Source organism: Salmo salar, chromosome ssa03 (genome assembly GCF_905237065.1).
Source record: "Salmo salar chromosome ssa03, Ssal_v3.1, whole genome shotgun sequence".
NCBI classification, from domain to species: domain Eukaryota; kingdom Metazoa; phylum Chordata; class Actinopteri; order Salmoniformes; family Salmonidae; genus Salmo; species Salmo salar.
In genome coordinates, this window is record NC_059444.1 from 27,070,969 (window position 1) to 27,090,725 (window position 19,757).

A 19,757-nucleotide genomic window follows, 5' to 3' on the forward strand; every position below is an offset into this window, starting at 1 on the left:
GGGGCTATTGCATTGCTTTAAGATCCATTTGAGGCCAAGTTTCAGCCTCCTGTCAGAGGCAACCAGGTTTTTGGCTTAAATGTCCTGGTACTGGGTAAAGTTCATGAAGCTGTTGACCTTAACAAGGGCCCCAGGATAATAGTTACAACTGAAAACAGTTTGCATAATGTATACCAGATGTGATTAAGTACTATCTATCCAGATGTAATATATATCAATACATATATATTTGCTATGTAACTACTGTGTGAAAAAAAGTGCTATGTATGTCAAATGTGTGTAGAATGTACACTACTGTTCAAAAGTTTGGGGTCACTTAGAAATGTCCTTGTTTTTGAAAGAAAAGCTATTTTTTTGTCCATTAAAATAACATCAAAATGATCATAAATACAGTGTCGACATTGTTCATGTTGTAAATGACTATTGTAGCTGGAAACAGCAGATTTTTTTATGGAATATCTACATAGGCGTACAGAGGCCCATTATCAGCAACAATCACTCCTGTGTTCCAATGGCACGTTGTGTTAGCTAATCCAAGTTGATCATTTTAAAAGGCTAATTGATCATTACTAAACCCTTTTGCAATTATGTTAGCACAGCTGAAAACTGTTGTGCTGATTTGGATTAGCTAACACAACATGCCATTGGAACACAGGAGTGATGGTTGCTGATAATGGGCCTCTACGCCTATGTAGATATTCCTTTAAAAAATCTGCCGTTTCCAGCTACAATAGTAATTTACAACATTAACAATGTCTACGCTGTATTTCTGATCAATTTGATGTAATTTTAATGGACAAAAAAATGTGCTTTTCTTTGAAAAACAAGGACATTTCTAAGTGTCCCCAAACTTTTGAACAGTAGTGTACATGTAACAAAAAAGAAAAAGCTGTAAAAACCAAGTTAATTTTGTCCTCCAAAGACGGGGGTGGTGGATGGAAGCAAAATAGACCTTTAACATCAAAGATCCACCACCATATTTTACAGTAGGTATGGGGTTCTTTTCTGCTCATGTATTCTAATTTCGACACCAAACCCACCACTAGAAATCTACTTTCTTGTCATCCAACAAATGTAAACGGCTGGAGTTTGCTAAACGGCATTGGCATGGATTGGAACTGGTGCTTTGGTCTGATGTCATGAAAATAGAGCTCTTTGGCCAAAAACCTGGTTGCCTCTGCCAGGATGAAACTTGGCCACAAGTAGATCTTCCAGCAAACAAGAGCCCCAAGCACACATCAAATACCACAAAGAAGTGGTTAATTGGCCACAAAATCAACATTTTGCAATGGCCATCTCAGTCTCCGTAATGATCTAAGATCCCTCCCAATGTGTTTTCCAACTCATTAAACATTTTAGAAAACGGCTCAGTGCCATTATCCTCGTAAGGTGCGGTTTTGAAAGTTATTAAAAACAGGGTTGTCAATCATTTTGATCCCTACCTTTTGGAGGGAAAAAAGTATTACTTGTTAAACACAATATTTTTCTCAGAGAAATTGTATTTGTATAAAATAATATATTTTCGCAATTTCTTTGGCATAAACTATAGCTCAGTGTTTTAATTATTTTTTACAGTCGTTTTTGCTAAACTTCATAAAGGGTGTCAATAATTTCTGACCACACTGTATATTGTTTATTCTCTTCATCCCTACATATGTATTGTATATTGTCCTGGTTATTTTCCTCACATCCCGCCCTATCTCTATGAGAGTTCCTGTGAGTCATGTTACTCGGAAGTCTGTGTGAAGATGTGTTAGTTCACGGATGCCAAGTCAGAGCAAGCACTCTGTACTGCGGCTCCCCTGTGATTACAGAACTTAACTTTTAGGTTTGTCTGTGTAATTATCAATGTGCGATACTGAAGGAAATTACTTTGCCTCCGCAAGGAAGGAGAGGGAAAAAACACAACACCATACACTCATTATAAAGTGGAGATTAATGCAATCAGGCACAAGCGAAAACCAATATATTCCCTGAAGGGATATATGCTGCTGTATTGATTTGATTCAAAGCAACAAATGGCTCTGAGATGTGGCTCCTGCTGCCGAGCCTCTTCAACTAAAACTTGACCCCATTTCCTCTTCTCCTTCTGTGTCCTCCAGATCAGCTTTGGAGGCATGCCTGTCTCTGCCAAGCCCAGCTCGGGAGGCAGGGAGAACTTTGTTGGTTGCATGGAGGGCATCACCTACAACGGAGATAACATTACCAACCTGGTCAAGAGAAAGAAAATTGATACTTCAAGTTTTGTAAGAACATTTATGTTATTTTTTGTATACCTGAGTGCCATTTTTACCACTTGGTTTGTGATTCACTAGTATACCTTGAAAACATAAACGGTAGGAACAGCCAGGTATTTGTGATTACCTATTTGGAAAGGCCAGTGACGCAACACCTCACTTCAATACAATTCAATATAAGGCGCTAATAAAACAGGCTTTAGTGCTTCTATAAATCACACTCCTAGAAAAGAAGTTGATATCTAGAACCTAAAATGGTTCTTTGGCTGTCCCCATAGGAGACCCATTTGAAGAACCATTTTTGGTTCCAGGTAGAACTCTTTTGGGTTCCATGAAGAACTCTTTCCACAGAGGGTTCTACATAGAACCCAAAGGGGTTCTACTTGAAACCAAAAAGGGTTATCCTATGGGGACAGCCGAACCCTTTTTTCTATGAGTGCAGAAGTGAAGAAACTCTTACCTTGTGCTGATGATGTCGGAAAACAAATACATTTCTTAGAAGTCATATGCTGAATAAAACAGTAGTCTATGCAATGGGATTGAACCCAATAAATGTGTCAAGCTTCAGAAGCCCTCAGCATAGGGTTTAAAGCAATTACTGCTCTGTTGTCAATGGTGTGTGATGGTGTGTGAGTCATTACTGTGCTAAAGTATGGATCTAACCATTGTTATTGATTTCACTTCTTATGTGCCTCTTAGCCTTGTTTTTTTTTCTGTGAGCAAATGGGTTTACCAAACTGTGGGATATCCACAAAGTTTCTTGGTGTTGGATTGCATGCTTTGCTTTCAGCACAAGTGGAGGGAGAAAGATCAGCTTTGATGAGGAGAGCAGACGAAAATGGTTTTAGTCAAGTGCTGTATGATGAGTGTTTTTCTGTGTTGGAAATAATGCAGGCGCTTGCATTTTCCAATGCATTAAACCCCAGCATTTACATCTAAAAAGCACTTCAGGTTTCTGATGTATCTCTTATGCAAAATATATGCTAACCAGAGGAGGCTGCTGGAAAGAGTTATAGGAGGATGGGCTCATTGTAATGGCTGGAATGGAATAAATGGCTCATTACAATGAGCCTGTCCTCCTATAGCTCCTCCCACCAGCCTCCACTGATGCTAACTATATTTATATGGTTGTGCTAATGTCTTGAGTTGAAATCAAGAGGGAAAGCTGCCTTGACTTGTATAACTGTTTGCTGTCATACTTTCTATCCCCCTTACAGAGGAACCTGACGTTCTCCTGCAGCGAGACGCACTCCTTCCCCGTGTTCTTCAATGCCACCAGCTTCCTGCGTCTCCCGGGGCTGCAGGACAGCGACACCCTGTCGGTCAGCCTGTCCTTTCGGACGTGGAACCCCAGCGGCCTGCTCTTCTACACGGCCCTGGCTGATGGCGTGGTGGAGGTGGGCCTCACCGAGGGAAAAGTCACCGTCTACATCAACGTCGCCCAGAAGAAAAACACACGTATAGACATCTCCTCCGGTATGGTCTAGTTAGTACGGCCATGCTGACTAATGCACTAAAGTAGACGTGTTCATTTAGCCCAAAGACCCTCCCCTCCCTTCGTTAATTCATTCTCTCTATCAATTTGGGGAGGCCCTCCCCATGAGGGTCTTCCGTAGCTGAAGCTCTGTCTGTTAGGCCCTGTGTTCTCAGTCTTTCTCAGAATTTCTAGTTGTTTTTCTGATGTTTCAGTAATTGCAGTTGTCTGCTCATCATCCACCTTGACTGATTCTTAATGGCATATTGTTCTGTCTGTGGTCACTGTTCAGGTTCGGGGCTCAATGACGGCCAGTGGCACAACGTCTACCTCCATGCCCTGGAGAACTACGCCATGCTGACCATTGATGGTGACGAGGCATCCACTGTCAGAACGGTCATTCCCATTCAGATCAGAACAGGGGGACAATACTACTTTGGAGGTACTTACAGAGATGGCTTATAACAGAGCCATATACATTTTTACATTTTTTAAAAAACATTTTAGTCATTTAGCAGATGCTCTTATCCAGAGCGACTTACAGTAGTGAATGCATACATTTCAATTCATTTCATACATTTTTTTCCCCCCCGTACTGGCGTTGCAAACACCATTGCAAACACCATGCTCTACCAACTGAGCCACAGGGAGGCTGTACATGTATCTCTGTACCGGTATAGGGCTCTGTTCTATAATGTATAAGCCCTTGTTATGGGCTTTGGCACATACTTATTCATTATTACATTTTCCTTAATTCAGTCTGAAAAACACTATTGTGATTTGTTGATTGCACATGGGTTTTTTTGTGTTTGATGGCAGGCTTTGTTATTAAATCCTCTTTTTGTTACTTTTGATTGGTTGCCTTTTTGTTGTCTTTGTGTTTTGATTGCCTTTGAAGTACTGTAGTTGCCTTTAAGAGGGTGTATTAAATATTGAATGAAAGCTCCATAATGTTTTAAACCAAAACACAATGCTCATATAATTAATGTTGCTTAATACATGAACTGTGCCTCAAAACTTTACTTTTCAAACAGAAAGTGCAGTCTTGATCATATGAAAAACTCTTGTACCTTTTTGCTGTTGTCCTCCTGTAGGCTACTTCCTGCGTACCAACACACCCCCTGCCCAGCGCTCCTTCCAGGGCTGTATGCAGCTGATCCACGTGGACGACCAGCTCGCTGACCTGGTGGCTGTAGAGCAAGGCAACATGGGAACCTTTGAGAATGTCAGCCTGGATATGTGTGCCATCATAGACAGGTAATATTTTATGCCATTTATACCATTCCCTTGCTGAGCTGACTTATTCAAACCAGACTTTTTTCTTTGCTGTTGATCATGAAAGTAAAAGTATAAACGTGTGCTATAACCTTACCTGAGGGGCTACCTGCTTCTTGGGCATGCGTCGCACTGTCTATTCACAAAGGCGGCATGGGTCCCACCAACTGCACCATCGTGTGGACCGAGAGGCTTTGTCTCTCAGTGAGAGGTGAGTATCGGGTATGAGTACGAAGACCAAGCAGGCGTCTCACACAGAGAAAATGAAAAGGAAAACGCCACACACTGCTGTTCATGCTCCCAGGTGATTTTATTGATACGTTTCGACCCCTTAGGTCTCACACAGGGACACAGCGAGAGGCGGGGATCAGCGGATCACACAAGGCTTTGCTATAGGATGTCTTAGTGTGCAATCTCTGTGTTCCTGCTGGTAAATGCACGCGTACGCAAGCACACAGCCACACAGGCGCACATCCCCAAAGCTAAGCTCATTAAAACCATGAAGTGGAAAAGCACTGCTCCTCCTGAGATATGGAAATGCAATTTCACCGAAAGGTTACTCAAAATATGGATATGCGCTAACATTCTTATCCGGATAAACTAATTAAATTCATTCTCACAGTATGTGGGTTCACTCCAACACATGGTTCTGGTTCATAAATGGAATCTTATCTCTGTTTCTTATTCTCCGCTAGTGATTAGGAGTCAAACTGTAGATCCCATTAATCCAACCTTATGTTCCGGAATTGTTAACGACACCGTTTGAAATGTCAGAGTAAGACATTTTCAGAAAAGTTAAAGACAGTCATGCGGATTTGTTTTCATCTTAAAGTTGGAATCCGTTGCGGTGAAACTGCCACGTCTGTTTGCGATATTACAAAGACATTACTTCAAACAACAAACACTGTTTGAGACAATCATTGCACATCACTGCACATGCAATAGAACAGCAGAGTGTTACGTTGCTCAAGGCTCATATCCTCCTTTTCAAAACCCAAACAATAATAAAAGAGCCTGTGACGCTGTTTCGCCTAATGCGGATCACAGCTTTACCATCAGAAGTCAAATCAAACTTGATTATTACTCTAGGGAGATTTGTGTAGTATATACGTATGATAGATCCATTTATGGTTGAATACTCTTGATGTGTGGTTCATTAGGCTTATGTATTATGGTAACGCTAATCCGATACACCAGATTTTCTCTCGCATTCAATAGGAATGTTTCCAACATCTCTGGCCTGTGCATATTTACAGAATTGTGGTGATGATATCCTCAGTCTCAACAATGCTACCGGGGGGAATTCACCTACCTTCAATTGGAACTTCATGTTACTACAGCCCTTTGATCACACCAGCAGGTTTAATGCTTTTAACGCTGGGCATCTGGGGAGACACTGTGACCGACACATAGGTGTAGGGGGTCCCCGCACTGGAAATGAAACAGTACAGTGATAAAGTGATAGACCCTACCATTCACCACACTGTGGTATCAAACATACAGTACCAGTCAAAGGTTTGGACACACCTACTCATTCCAGGGTTTTTCTTTATTTTTGTACTATTTTCTACATTGTAGAATAATAGTGAAGAAATCAGAACTATGAAATAACACATATGGAATCATGTAGTTACCAAAAAAGTGTTTAACAAATAAAAATACACTTAATATTTGAGATTCTTCAAAGTAGCCACCCTTTGCCTTGGTGACAGCTTTGCACATTCTTGGTATTCAGCCAGCTTCATGAGGTAGTCACCTGGAATGCATTTAAATGACAGGTGTGCCTTGTTAACAGTTAATTTGTGGAATTGCTTTCCTTAATGCGTTTGGACCTATCAGTTGTGTTGTGACAAGGTAGGGGCGGTATACAGAAGATAGCCCTATTTGGTAAAAGACCAAGTCCATATTATGGCAAGAACAGCTCAAATAAGCAAAGAGAAATGACAGTCCATCATTAATTTAACACAATACGGAAAATTTCAAGAATTTTTGAAGTTTCTTGAAGTGCCGTCGCAAAAACCATCAAGCGCTATGATGAAACTAGCTCTCATGAGGACCGCCACAGGAAAGGAAGACCCAGAGTTACCTCTGCTGCAGAGGATAAGTTCATTAGAGTTAACAGCACCTCAGATTGCAGTCCAAATAAATGCTTCACAGAGTTCAAGTAATAGACAGTAACACGTCTCAACATGAACTGTTTAGAGGAGACTTTGTGAATCAGGCCTTCAGGGTCGAATTTCTGCGAAAGAAAACACTACTAAAGGACACCAATAAGAAGAAGAGACTTGCTTGGGCCAAGAAACATGAGCAATGGACATTAGACTGGTGGAAATCTGTCCAATTTGAGATTATTTTGTTCCATTCGCGGTGCTTTTTTGAGATGTAGAGTAGGTGAACGGAGGATCTCTGCATGTGTGGTTCCCACCATGAAGCATGGAGGAGGAGGTGTGATGGTGTGAGGGTGCTTTGCTGGTGACGCTGTCTGTGATTTATTTAGAATTCAAGGCACATTTAACCAGCATGGCTACCACATCATTCTGCAGCGATACGCCATCCCATCTGGTTTGCGCTCAGTGGGACTAATATTTGTTTTTCAACAGGACAATGACCCAACAGACCTCCAAGCTGTGTAAGGGCTATTTGACCAGGAATGAGAGTGATGGAATGCTGCATCAGATGACCTGGTGTAATGTCTGCTTCCAACTCACACTCTCAAACACATAGATCCCCTGAACGCAGCTCACTTTCCAGCTCACACTCTCAAACACATAGATCCCCTGAATGCAGCTCACTTTCCAGCCCACTTTCCAGCTCACACTCTCAAACACATAGATCCCCTGAACGCAGCTCATTCTCCAGATCCCAATCACCTGAATTCTGATCACCTGTTCACAAACCTGGATGTAATTTACATACAGTATTTAGTTCAGTTCATTGCACCCATCATTGTGAGGTATTGCTTGTTTTTGTACGTGTTCTATTTGGAGCTCTGTTTATTTCCGTATTAATCCTCACGTGTATCGTAGTTTTTGGCCATCCTCACTAACGATGCCTTTTTGCCTATTCCCTGCCTGTACTTTTGCCTATCAGATTTCCTGTCATCAACCTCTTGCCTGATCTCCTGGACTACGATATTAGCCTTTTCCCTGCCTGTACTGTTACTTTTTTGGAGTCCCTATGTATGATCTTCTGCCTGCCCCTGGACCCAGCTACCTGCCTCCTCCTGTGTATGACCTTCTGCCTGCCCCTGGACCCAGCTACCTGCCTCCTCTTGTGTATGACCTTCTGCCTGCCCCTGGGCCCAGCTACCTGCCTCGTCCTGTGTATGACCTTCTTCCTGCACCTGGGCCCAGCTAACTGCCTCCTCCTGTGTATGACCTTCTGCCTGCCCCTGGATCCAGCTACCTGCCTCGTCCTGTGTATGACCTTCTGCCTGCCCCTGGGCCCAGCTAACTGCCTCCTCCTGTGTATGACCTTCTGCCTGCCCCTGGGCCCAGCTACATGCCTCCTCCTGTGTATGACCTTCTGCCTGCCCCTGGATCCAGCTACCTGCCTCCTCCTACGGTCCTTTACTAATAAACACCTGCTGCACCCTGAGCTTGAAACCAGCACTCTGTCTCCCATCGTACTCATTACACCTGGCCTCCACAATCACCCGACCTCAACCCAGTTGAGATTGTTTAGGATGAGTTGGACCGCAGAGTGAAGAATCTAGAATATAAAAAATATTTAGATATTTTTGGTTACTACGTGATTCCATATGTGTTATTTCATAGTTTTGATGTCTTCACTATTATTCTACAATGTAGAAAAAAGTAAAAATAAAGAAAAACCCTTGAATGAGTAGGTGTGTCCAAAGTTTTGACTGGTACTGTACATGGAAAAAAAGGTCACAAACCTCCTCACAGCTCTGCGGGTTGGCTGATTACTGTCACGACACAGAGACATCACAGTGATTTTTAACCCCCGTTGTCTCACTAAGGTCAGCATATTTCAATTAAACGGCACTTCTTCGTCGTGTGAATATGACTTCAAGAAGTACCAAATGTATGCAGCCTCAAATTAATTAGTTTTTGAGGGTAGATGATATTTGCAGGATGCACTCTAGGAAAGTTATTATCCCTATGATCTATCCTTTTCTGTCCCATCTGTACAGATGTAGGATCTTAATTTGATCACTCTGTTGCAGGAGAACGTGTAATGTATTTGAGGTTTAAAAAGGCTTCTGATGTTTGTCATTTCTACTTTGAAATTTCAGACTTGATTTTCCCTTACGAAAAATGTATCAACCCCTACAAAATTGTTCATTAATTATAATCCACATAATAATTCACATTTCCTGTTGCTGCAGGATTATTTTTCTGCTGCTGCAGGATTATTTTCCTGCTGTAGCAGACTGGCTCAAATTATGATCCTACATCTGTAGTTTCACAAAAGTCAAAGTAGTTCAATTATCGGTCACTTCTGCTACTTCATCATGTGATCTACCCCCCAACCCCCAGATGTGTACCTAACCACTGTGAACATGGAGGCCGCTGCACTCAGACCTGGGACAGTTTCAGGTGCTCCTGCAATGGGACAGGCTACACTGGGGCTACATGCCATACCTGTAAGTATCCTCCTCCTCAGCCTTGAACATCTTCATGTTCATACAGTATATGGACATCTTCATCTATGATCTCTCATTATTCATACCCTCAGGGACCCATCTGAAACATCAGTTACATTTTTGCACATTCACCTCACTGACATTAAAACCACATGGGGAAACTCCTGGATTTATAATGATGAATAAGTAAATCTGCTGTAATGTAAGCTCCATAATACATGTGGTTTCCTCTCTCGCGTGTGTATTCCTCTTCTCCAGCCGTGTATGAACAGTCCTGTGAGGAATACAAACATCTTGGTAAAACATCTGGCACGTACTGGATCGACCCTGATGGGAGTGGTCCCGTAGGCCCCTTCAAAGTCAACTGCAACATGACTGGTAAGAGTACAGTACCTCCCAAACCTACCGAACAGAAAATCCACTTAACCATTATGGCATCAGATGATTTTGTCCCATCACAGCAGGCAAATCTGGTTGAAATGACATCATTATAACCAGAATACAACAACATCTGGTGTTTGGTTGTAATTTGGGGTGGCAAGTAACCTAGACGTTAGAGAGGCGGGCCAGCAACCGGAGGACTTCAATTTTCTGTGGGCTGCAAGGAAAATGGATCAATAAAGTATTGGTCTTCTTCTGGTTGTAGTAACGTCATGGCAACCAGTTTTGACCACTGGGATAGCTGACCTACATTTCATTCCTCTCCTGTAAATATTGGTTACGCTGACTGGTTTTTGATGGTGTTGTTGACTATGTTGCAGAGGACAAGGTGTGGACTACAGTGAGAAACAACCTGTCTCCCCAGACCTCAGTGAGTGGCTCAGACTTGGAGAGGAAGGCTTTGCTGCAGCTCAACTACAACATGTCCACAGAGCAGGTGACCTTACTACCTTATGACCCTATGACATCATCACCCATTCATGATGGAACCAGCTCAATGCAAAATAAACATGGATTTTATGGGCAGGTTTAACGGGCACGAATTAAGTCTAGTTTTGGACTGAGAACTATGCTCAATGGAGAAACTCCATGGTTATTTTCTGTGTAGAGAAACCAACCCTATGTGTATTTTAATGCATTTCTATGTTACTGTCGAAGGCACTAGCTAGCTACATTGTTTATTAAAGATGTTCTCTCAGTGTATTTTCACTCATCTCCGCTACTATCCTCAATTACTAAATGTTATGCATTCTGCTTTGCTCAAGCTCAAGCCCTGTTTTCTCTCCCTGTGACAGGTGACAGCCATCACGAGCAGTGCAGAGTACTGTGAACAGCATGTAGCCTACGCCTGTCGAATGTCTCGACTGCTCAATAACCCAGGTAAAGAGGACATTGTGTGTTTTTTGGTGTTTGTATGTGTTTTTGTGTGCTCATATGTATATCTGAGAAAAGGATCTGTTTCTAAAGGGAAATACTATTATTTCCAACAAAGACACACTGTAATTTATGCATTTGGAGAAATAATATGCCAAGAATATGCCGTCTTCTCTTTTCCCTTCCCAGTGTTTGTTTTTGATGAATGTTCATTTAAGTGTTGTCAGATTGTATAGCAGATGGTTATTAGCATTTGGGCGACAAATCTAGAATATTCTTATCTATTTTATTTCACAAGATGAGAAGGCAAGCAGGCGTACATTAGATAGCGTCACAGTAGTTGTCATCCCTTGTCATTACTCATAGAAGAGAGCCAAGCGCTTATTGCAGTGGCTCTCTTCCCATCTCATGGAAAGGAGGAATACTATCTGTGGCAACTGGAACTGTTTCATTCCCTCAAGCCAACTACAGGAAATATTACAACTGAAATTCCATGACAGCCACAGAAACCCAAAGGCTCTTCAGTGTCTTCCGACAGTCTAGTGTTGTTTTGTTTGCTGTTTTTTACCCTGTTTGATTTGGTGCTATCAAGCGACCCTGAGGGTCCATAGAGTTCTGAGCCTGAGGTTTTGCCATTTGTGCATTCTCTCAAAGTATATACAGTTGAAGTCAGAAGTTTACATACACGTTAGCCAAATACATTTAAACTCAGTTTTTCACAATTCCTGAGCTGGTGTAACTGAGTCAGGTTTGTAGGCCTCCTTGCTCGCACACGCTTTTCCAGTTCTGCCCACACATTTTCTATGGGATTGAGGTCAGGGCTTTGTGATGGCCAATCCAATACCTTGACTGTTGTCTTTAAGCCATTTTGACACAACTTTGGAAGTATGCTTGGGGTCATTGTCCATTTTGAAGACCCATTTGCGACCAAGCTTTAACTTCCTGACTGATGTCTTGAGATGTTGCTTCAATATATCCACATAATTTTCCCTCCTCATGATGCCATCTATTTTGTGAAGTGCACCAGTCCCTCCTGCAGCAAAGCACCCCCACAACATGATGCTGCCACCCCCGTGCTTCACGGTTGGGATGGTGTTCTTCGGCTTGCAAGCCTCCTCCTTTTTCCTCCAAACATAACAATGGTCATTATGGCCAAACAGTTCTATTTTTGTTTCATCAGATCAGAGGACATTTCTACAAAAAGTACGATCTTTGTCCCCATGTGCAGTTGCAAACCGTAATCTGGCTTTTTTATGGCGGTTTTGGAGCAGTGGCTTCTTCCTTGCTGAGCGGCCTTTCAGGTTATGTCGATATAGAACTCGTTTTACTGTGGATATAGATACTTTTGTTCCTGTTTCCTCCAGCATCTTCACAATGTCCTTTGCTGTTGTTCTGGGATTGATTTTCACTTTTTGCACCAAAGTATGTTCATCTCTAGGAGACAGAACGCATCTCCTTCCTGAGCGGTATGATGGCTGCGTGGTCCCATGGTGTTTTTACTTGCGCACTATTGTTTGTTCAGATGAACGTGGTACCTTCAGGCGTGAACCAGACTTGTGGAGGTCTACAAATTTTTTTCTGAGATCTTGGCTGATTTCTTTGGATTTTCCTATGATGTCAAGCAAAGAGGCATTGAGTTTGAAGGTAGGCCTTGAAATACATCCACAGGTACACCTCCAATTGACTCAAATTATGTCAATTAGCCTATCAGAAGCTTCTAAAGCATGACATCAATTTCTGGAATTTTCCAAGCTGTTTAAAGGCACAGTCAACTTAGTGTATGTAAACTTCTGACCCACTGGAATTGCGATACCGTGAATTATAAGTGAAATAATCTGTCTGTAAACAATTGTTGGACTTGTGTCATGCACAAAATAGATGTCCTAACCGACTTGCCAAAACTATAGTTTGTTAACAAGAAATTTGTGGAGTGGTTGAAAAACTAGTTTTAATGACTCCAACCTAAGTGTATGTAAACTTCCGACTTCAACTGTATGACCAGCATAACAAGTTTTCATCAAATCCTTTGGATGTGTTAGGATCTGAGACAATAGTCGGACTGACTGGAGATGTTGACAGATAAAACCCACACATCATTCGTGTTCTGGTGAGCTCTGTACACCTCGCCGCTCGACAGCTGTTTAGCATGGTGAAAGGGAGCGTGTTGGTTGGCAGCATCAGTGAGCTGAAAGAGATGAGGAGTCACACATTCCTGGTCAGAAGACTGTCTGGCTGTACTATTTCTCCCTCATTTGGTAGTCTTATTGTGTTGGCCCCAGTGGTGCCCATTCAACCAGTATTGAGGAATAGAAGCCTACTCTACCTGACATTATCCCCTTGCTGGTGTGCCTCTCCCCTCTCACTCAACGGGGGGACGCTTGGCCTCCCGGCCTTCAGCCCGTCTCCCTCTCATCACCATAAATAACCTGAATTATTGATTACTTTATATCCAGGGAATACACAGCACTAGTCCACACTGCTCCCCCCAATCTCGCTCCACTCTCTCTCTATCCAGCCTTCTCTCTCCATCCAACCCCCTGTCTCTGTGTCTCTCTGTCTCTTTCCCCCTTCCCTCTCTCTCTCTCCATATCCCACTCCATATCCTACTCTCCCCCCTGCATGTGGGGACCAGTGTGGAACATAGGTACCTCGCAGGAAACAACCAGTGTAACAGCCTTTGTTCTTTCCCTGGAGCCTCACCACCTCACTATGTGCTATGTGTCCCCCTGGCTATTACTGAAACAATTTTGGGAGATATCTAGGAAGGCGTGTGTGATGAACAGACCACCCCAGCTGCTAAAAACCACAGACGCATTATCCTTCCAATATTATTTCCCCATTGATGTAAACACTGCATAAATGTTTCACCGTCCCCTTTGATAATGTACTACAAACCTATTATTATTTTTCATTCAATTATTATTTGTCATTCACTGGAGGGCAATTTTTGCCAGGTGCTGCTGATAAGTAACAATGAAAAGATGGAAAGTGCCTAATCGTTTGGCTCTAATTAAATAACACTTTCTTGTCTTTTGAAAATTACTGTAAACATTGTATTTTTTTTTAAATGTTTTCCCACTGCTTATTGTTATGGCAGACATGACCATTGTCTGATTATTCTGAAAAATATGAAAATAATTCAAACGCATAATTCACATTGTAAACAGCAAAACACAAGAGTACTTTTAAAAGTTTCTAGAGATGATGCAGTAGTCAGTACACAACACAAGGATGGTGGAGATGTTGAAGAAGAACAAATGCCCTGGGGAGTGTTTGCCTTGATAAATGATCTTGTTTGTCCATCTATAGAACAGACATTTCCACTTGATGTGATTCCTCACACCAGTTATTTTCCCATTCCCTAGAGCGAGTCATTTTTTATTACCTGGAGTGCTGAATAAGACTATCTGTCTGTGCTGCTGTTGGTGCACGGGTGAAACAGGGTGAATAGCTGATTAATAGACCACATAGCTTCTCTCAATCAATAAAAAGTAAAGTGTCAAACGGAGTGAGGGAAACGGATCATCTGGTAACGCTTGTGCTGTACATGAGGATCTATACATACTGTAGGCTTGTACATAACCGTTTTATGGCATCTGACGTATTCATACAATATGCATCAATAGACCCATCTCAACTTCAATGCTATTTGCCATGAAAGATTGACATCAACAAAGGTAGCATTGTATTATTTGTATACCAGTAGAAGAGTAAATGAAACAGCTTAGACTATGGTCATTTGTTTAGATATACACAAATAATGTAGCATCATGCTTATGTATTGAGTATTTTGTTGTTTTGGTATGTTCTGTACTGATTCATGCTGTTATTTTGCAGCTGGGTCCCCATTCACATGGTGGGTTGGCAGGGCCAATGAGAGGCATTATTACTGGGGTGGTTCAGGACCAGGAATCCAGAAGTGTGCCTGTGGAATCGAGAGGAACTGCACCGATCCCAAGTATTACTGCAACTGTGACGCTGACCAAACGCGGTGGTGAGTGACTCCACTCTGAACAACACTAGAGATGAAATGCTACAGTATGGAAACGTAAGCTAGATCTAGTTATCCTGAAATGTATCAAGTAATACATTGTAACATTTTCTTTGTGCTACAATCTTACTGTAGTGCCTTTTGTAGTGAACATTTTCCTCTGTATTTCATATAGTTTTGTGATGTATTTTTTTAGGAGAGAGGACGCTGGTCTCCTGGTGTATAAAGACCATCTGCCTGTGAGTCAGGTGGTAGTTGGTGACACTAACCGTGCTGGCTCTGAGGCTAAGTTGACTGTGGGTCCACTGCGTTGTCAAGGAGATGGTGAGTTTGTTATCATTTCTACACCTTAGAATGCCAATCAGTAATGTACACAGGCAACACAATGTGAGTTATTCTTGTTTCCTTTCTGTTTCCCAGGTAACTACTGGAACGCAGCATCCTTCAACACGCCTGCATCATACCTGCACTTCCCTACCTTCCAAGGGGAGACCAGTGCTGACATCTCTTTCTATTTCAAGACTTCCTCCTCTTATGGCGTCTTTCTGGAGAACCTTGGCAATGCTGACTTCATCCGCCTGGAGCTAAAAGGTGAGTGTACTACTACTCAGTAACAGGTCGATATACACTACCTGTAGACCTGTATTATGGATGTGTGTGCAGTTCAGTATCAAAGCTCTACCTCCACATCTGCAAAAAAAACTACCATTACAATATATAATGTATAGATGCAGTATAAATTCAGTGGTTTGGACAGTGTTAGTGAGGCTTATTCACAGTAGATATCGACCTAGACTTTCCACTAAGACTTTCCTCTAAGTCAAAAAGGATCATGTCTATCTTGCAACCACAAAACAAGAATCTCTTGTTCCTACTAAAAAACAAACCACCAGCCACTAAGCAAGTGTCACGTGCCATGTTCCATGAGAGCTACTGTAAAACAACATTCAGTTCTTAGTAAATCTCCACAGTCAGCTCTTGGGGACTGTAACAAGATGGTAGATTGAATTTTGGGGCACCAGTGTGTGTGTACTTTAGAGTCGGAGAACATGTTAGAAGACCAACACTCCCAAAATACTTCTAGGGCTCTCCATAAAGGCTGCCATTGATCTCATCGATTGCAGGCCATACTTCTGTCATTTTGTCATCAGATATTAAACTTTAGCGCTTTAGAAATGGCTGGAAGTCAGTATTAACTTAAAGTTCACCAGCACAGTTGGAACCCTGTTTGGAAATGGTATTGTTAGATCAAATTGGTTTCCAGTGACATTTAAGCATGATTTTTGAGCTAGTGGGGGAGCAGTTTCCTTCCGCTGGGAAAGATCAATGGTCAGAAATATCTTTGAGCTGCTTCCATCGCTTCAGGCCCCATTTGTTATTGTTTCTGACCCTTTTTCTCTGGCAGGTTTCAAGCTTTACTGACGCCATCTTTTGGTGCAATGAGTTGACAGTATTTGAGCAGTATTATTACAATGATTCAGTTGCTCTGAAGAAACAGTGTCTCTTCATTAGAGACACAGACAGAAAATATTCTGTAAAAACATTTCCTATTTAATATTTTCCCCCCCATTTTAATATTCACAAGGTACAGTATTAGTCTGCCAAGAGAAATGGATTTACTAAGCCCCTTGTAAGCTTTTGTATTTTAAATACTTTTTCACTCAAAACTCTAGAGTACCGTTATGCATTAGAATTTCTCTTTTGAGCTTGGCAATGGCAGTTGTTTTAATGAGACTTGGCCCCCCTCCAAAATTCTTCTCTGAGCTTCCGGAGGTTCTCTGCCAGTCCTGCAGGCCGAGCATCTGCTCTGAACAGGTGGATCGATGATTGACAGGGCTCCCCTATGTCATCGCCACAGCTTCAGTACATGCTCTGAATGGAGAACAAATGTAATCAGACAGCTCCCTTCAATATAGATATATTGAGTCGGTTGGGAAATCAAATCAAAGAATGATTCTCCCAATGAAAGGTGGTCCAGGATGAGACCCCTGGTTAGTGGAAAGCACTCAATTACAATCCCTGTGAAATCTCATTACTCGATGGTAACCTGGATCTCTGTGATTGATGTGGATTAAACAATCAGAAAGGATGTTGAGTGATTACAGACCGGTTGTCGGTATGTGACGTTTGTCTCGGTGGAATTGGACCCAACAGGGGGTATGATGACACTTGTCAGCAGTGTTTCAATGAAGTAAATGACGATTGACAGAGGGGAAAATGAGCAAACTGTGCCGCTGTGAAGAGATCTATCTCACTACTGGAGTATTTGTCTGCCTTACGTATTTATAGGTGTCATGGTCTGATAGATACTTGTCAAAAACACATCTAGAAAATGTGACATTTTTCAGAGCTATAAATGCAATATTGTCAGTCTTTCATGTTTCAAATCATCATGATACCAGCAACAATATTTCAACGTCTCCGACATTTCAAAGTGTAAATTGTATGACAGCTTACTTCACATTCATTGAAAAGTCAATACTGTATGTAAGCAGACCAAGGTTATTATAGTAAACAAAAACTGAAACAAAAAATGAAAACGAATCAATAAAACCAATGTAGTAAACCGAAATCAAATACTGTAATGAACAAACCTGTTTGAAAAACTAAAACTATGCTGAAACTATTATCTTTGACTCCAAAATGAACTAAAATAAAATAAAAACCATCATGAATTATGTTCCGTTTTATACTGACCAAAAATATGAACACAACATGTAAAGTGTTGGTCCCGTGTTTCATGAGATGAAATTAAAGATCCCAGAAATGTTCCATACGCACAAAAAGCTTATTTCTCTTAAATTCTGTGCAGAAATGTGTTTATATCCCTGTTAGTGAGCATTCTCATTTGCCAAGATAATCTATCCACCTAACAGGTGTGGCATATCAAGAAGCTGATTAAACAGCATGGTCATTACACAGGTGCACCTTGTGCTGTGGACAATAAAAGGCCACTCTAGAATTTGCAGTTTTGTCACACAACACAATGCAACAGATGTCTCAAGTTTTTAGCGTTCGTGCAATTGGCATGCTGACTACAGGAATGTCCACCAGAGCTGTTGCCAGAGAATTTAAATATACATTTCTTTACCATATGCCATCTACAATATCGTTTTAGACAATTTGGCAGTACGTCCCAACCAGCCTCACAACTGCAGACCACATGTAATCACACCAGCCCAGGACCTCCAAATCCGGCTTCTTCACCTGCGGGATCGTCTCAGACCAGCAACACGGACAGCTGATGAAACTGTGAGCTTGCACAACGGAAGAATTTTTGCAGAATCTGTCAGAAACCGTCTCAGGGAAGCTCATCTGCATGCTCATCGTCCTCACCAGGGGCTTGACCTGACTGCAGTTCGACGTTGTAACTGACTTCGGTGGGCAAATGCTCACCTTCGTTGGCCACAGGTACGCTGGAGAAGTGTTCTCTTCACAGATGAATCCTGGTTTCAACGGTACCTGGCAGATGACAGACAGCGGGTATAGCATCGTGTGGGCGAGCGGTTTGCTAATGTCAACATTGTGAACAGAGTGCCCCATGGTGGCGAGGGTTTTTTGGTGTGGGCAGGAATAAGCTATGGACAACGAACACAATTTAATTTTATCGATGGCAATTTGAATGGACAGAAATACCGTGACGAGATCATAAGGTCCATTGTCGTGCCATTCGTCGGCTGCTATCACCTCGTGTTTCAGCATGATAGTGCATGGCCCCATATCGCAATGATCTGTACACAATTCCTGGAAGCTGAAAATGTCCCAGATCTTCCATGGCCTGCATACTCAAACATGTCACCCATTGAGCATGTTTGGGATGCTCTGGATATATGCGTGCGACAGCGTGTTCCAGTTCCCGACAATATCCAGCAACTTGGCACAGCCATTTAAGAGAAGTGGGACAACATTCCACAGGCCACAATCAACAGCCTCTATGCGAAGGATATGTGTCACGCTGCATTCAATTCTCTGGTAAAAGCTGTGGTGGACATTCCTGCAGTCAGCATGCAAATTGCACGCTCCCTCGAAACTTGAGACATCTGTGCTGCCCTATCAAGGAAAAAGGCAGTAACTGCTCACTTGGTCAAAAATGAGTTAATGTGTAACAAGTGCATTGAGAGTCGGGAAACAAGTACAGGGAGTGAGTGTTTTAATAAATTAACAAAACATATAAACACGGACCACCATGCACTGACATGAAACAGAGTCAATAACACCTGAGGAAAGAACCAAGGGGAGTGACAGATATAGGGAAGATAATCAAGGAGGTGATGGATTCCAGGTGAGTCTCATGAGGCGCTGGTACGCTTGATGATGGTGACAGGTGTGCGGCATAATCAGCAGCCTGATGACCTAGAGCCCAGAGAGGGAGTATACGTGCAGCTCCAGCCGCAGGATGACGACAAAGGGGACGAACCCGGGGATCAGGAGTGGACCAGTCACCCCTGCTGAAGCTCGGGAACCTGTCGAGCCGGCTGGGGCGCGGAACCTGTCGAGCCGGCTGGGGCGCGGAACCTGTCGAGCCGGCTGGGGCGCGGAACCTGTCGAGCCGGCTGGGGCGCGGAACCTGTCGAGCCGGCTGGGGTACGGGAACCTGTCGAGCCGGTTACCTGTATAAAAGACACCTGGGAGCCAGAAATCTTTCTGATTGAGAGGGGGTCAAATACTTATTTCCCTCATTAAAATGCAAATCAATTTATAACATTTTTGACATGCGTTTTTCTTGATATTTTTTGTTGTTATTCTGTCTCTCACTGTTCAAATGAACCTAACATTAAAATTATAGACCGATAATTTCTTTGTCAGTGGGCAAACATACAAAATCAGCAGGGGATCAAATACTTTTTCCCCCCACTG

General features: G+C 42.4%; 1 protein-coding gene across 1 annotated transcript in view; it reads left to right on the forward strand.

The window, feature by feature from the left end:
* The window catches only part of LOC106599303 (contactin-associated protein-like 2), a 61,396-nt gene that overhangs the window by 19,006 nt on the left and 22,633 nt on the right, over window positions 1–19,757 (forward strand). The window contains exons 7-17 of the mRNA XM_014190466.2: window positions 2,103–2,246; window positions 3,455–3,713; window positions 4,004–4,153; window positions 4,806–4,968; window positions 9,489–9,595; window positions 9,854–9,973; window positions 10,357–10,472; window positions 10,831–10,915; window positions 14,747–14,903; window positions 15,097–15,224; window positions 15,321–15,491. Of these exons, the coding sequence (XP_014045941.1) occupies window positions 2,103–2,246; window positions 3,455–3,713; window positions 4,004–4,153; window positions 4,806–4,968; window positions 9,489–9,595; window positions 9,854–9,973; window positions 10,357–10,472; window positions 10,831–10,915; window positions 14,747–14,903; window positions 15,097–15,224; window positions 15,321–15,491 (1,600 nt within the window). The remainder of the gene's footprint in view (window positions 1–2,102; window positions 2,247–3,454; window positions 3,714–4,003; window positions 4,154–4,805; window positions 4,969–9,488; window positions 9,596–9,853; window positions 9,974–10,356; window positions 10,473–10,830; window positions 10,916–14,746; window positions 14,904–15,096; window positions 15,225–15,320; window positions 15,492–19,757) is intronic.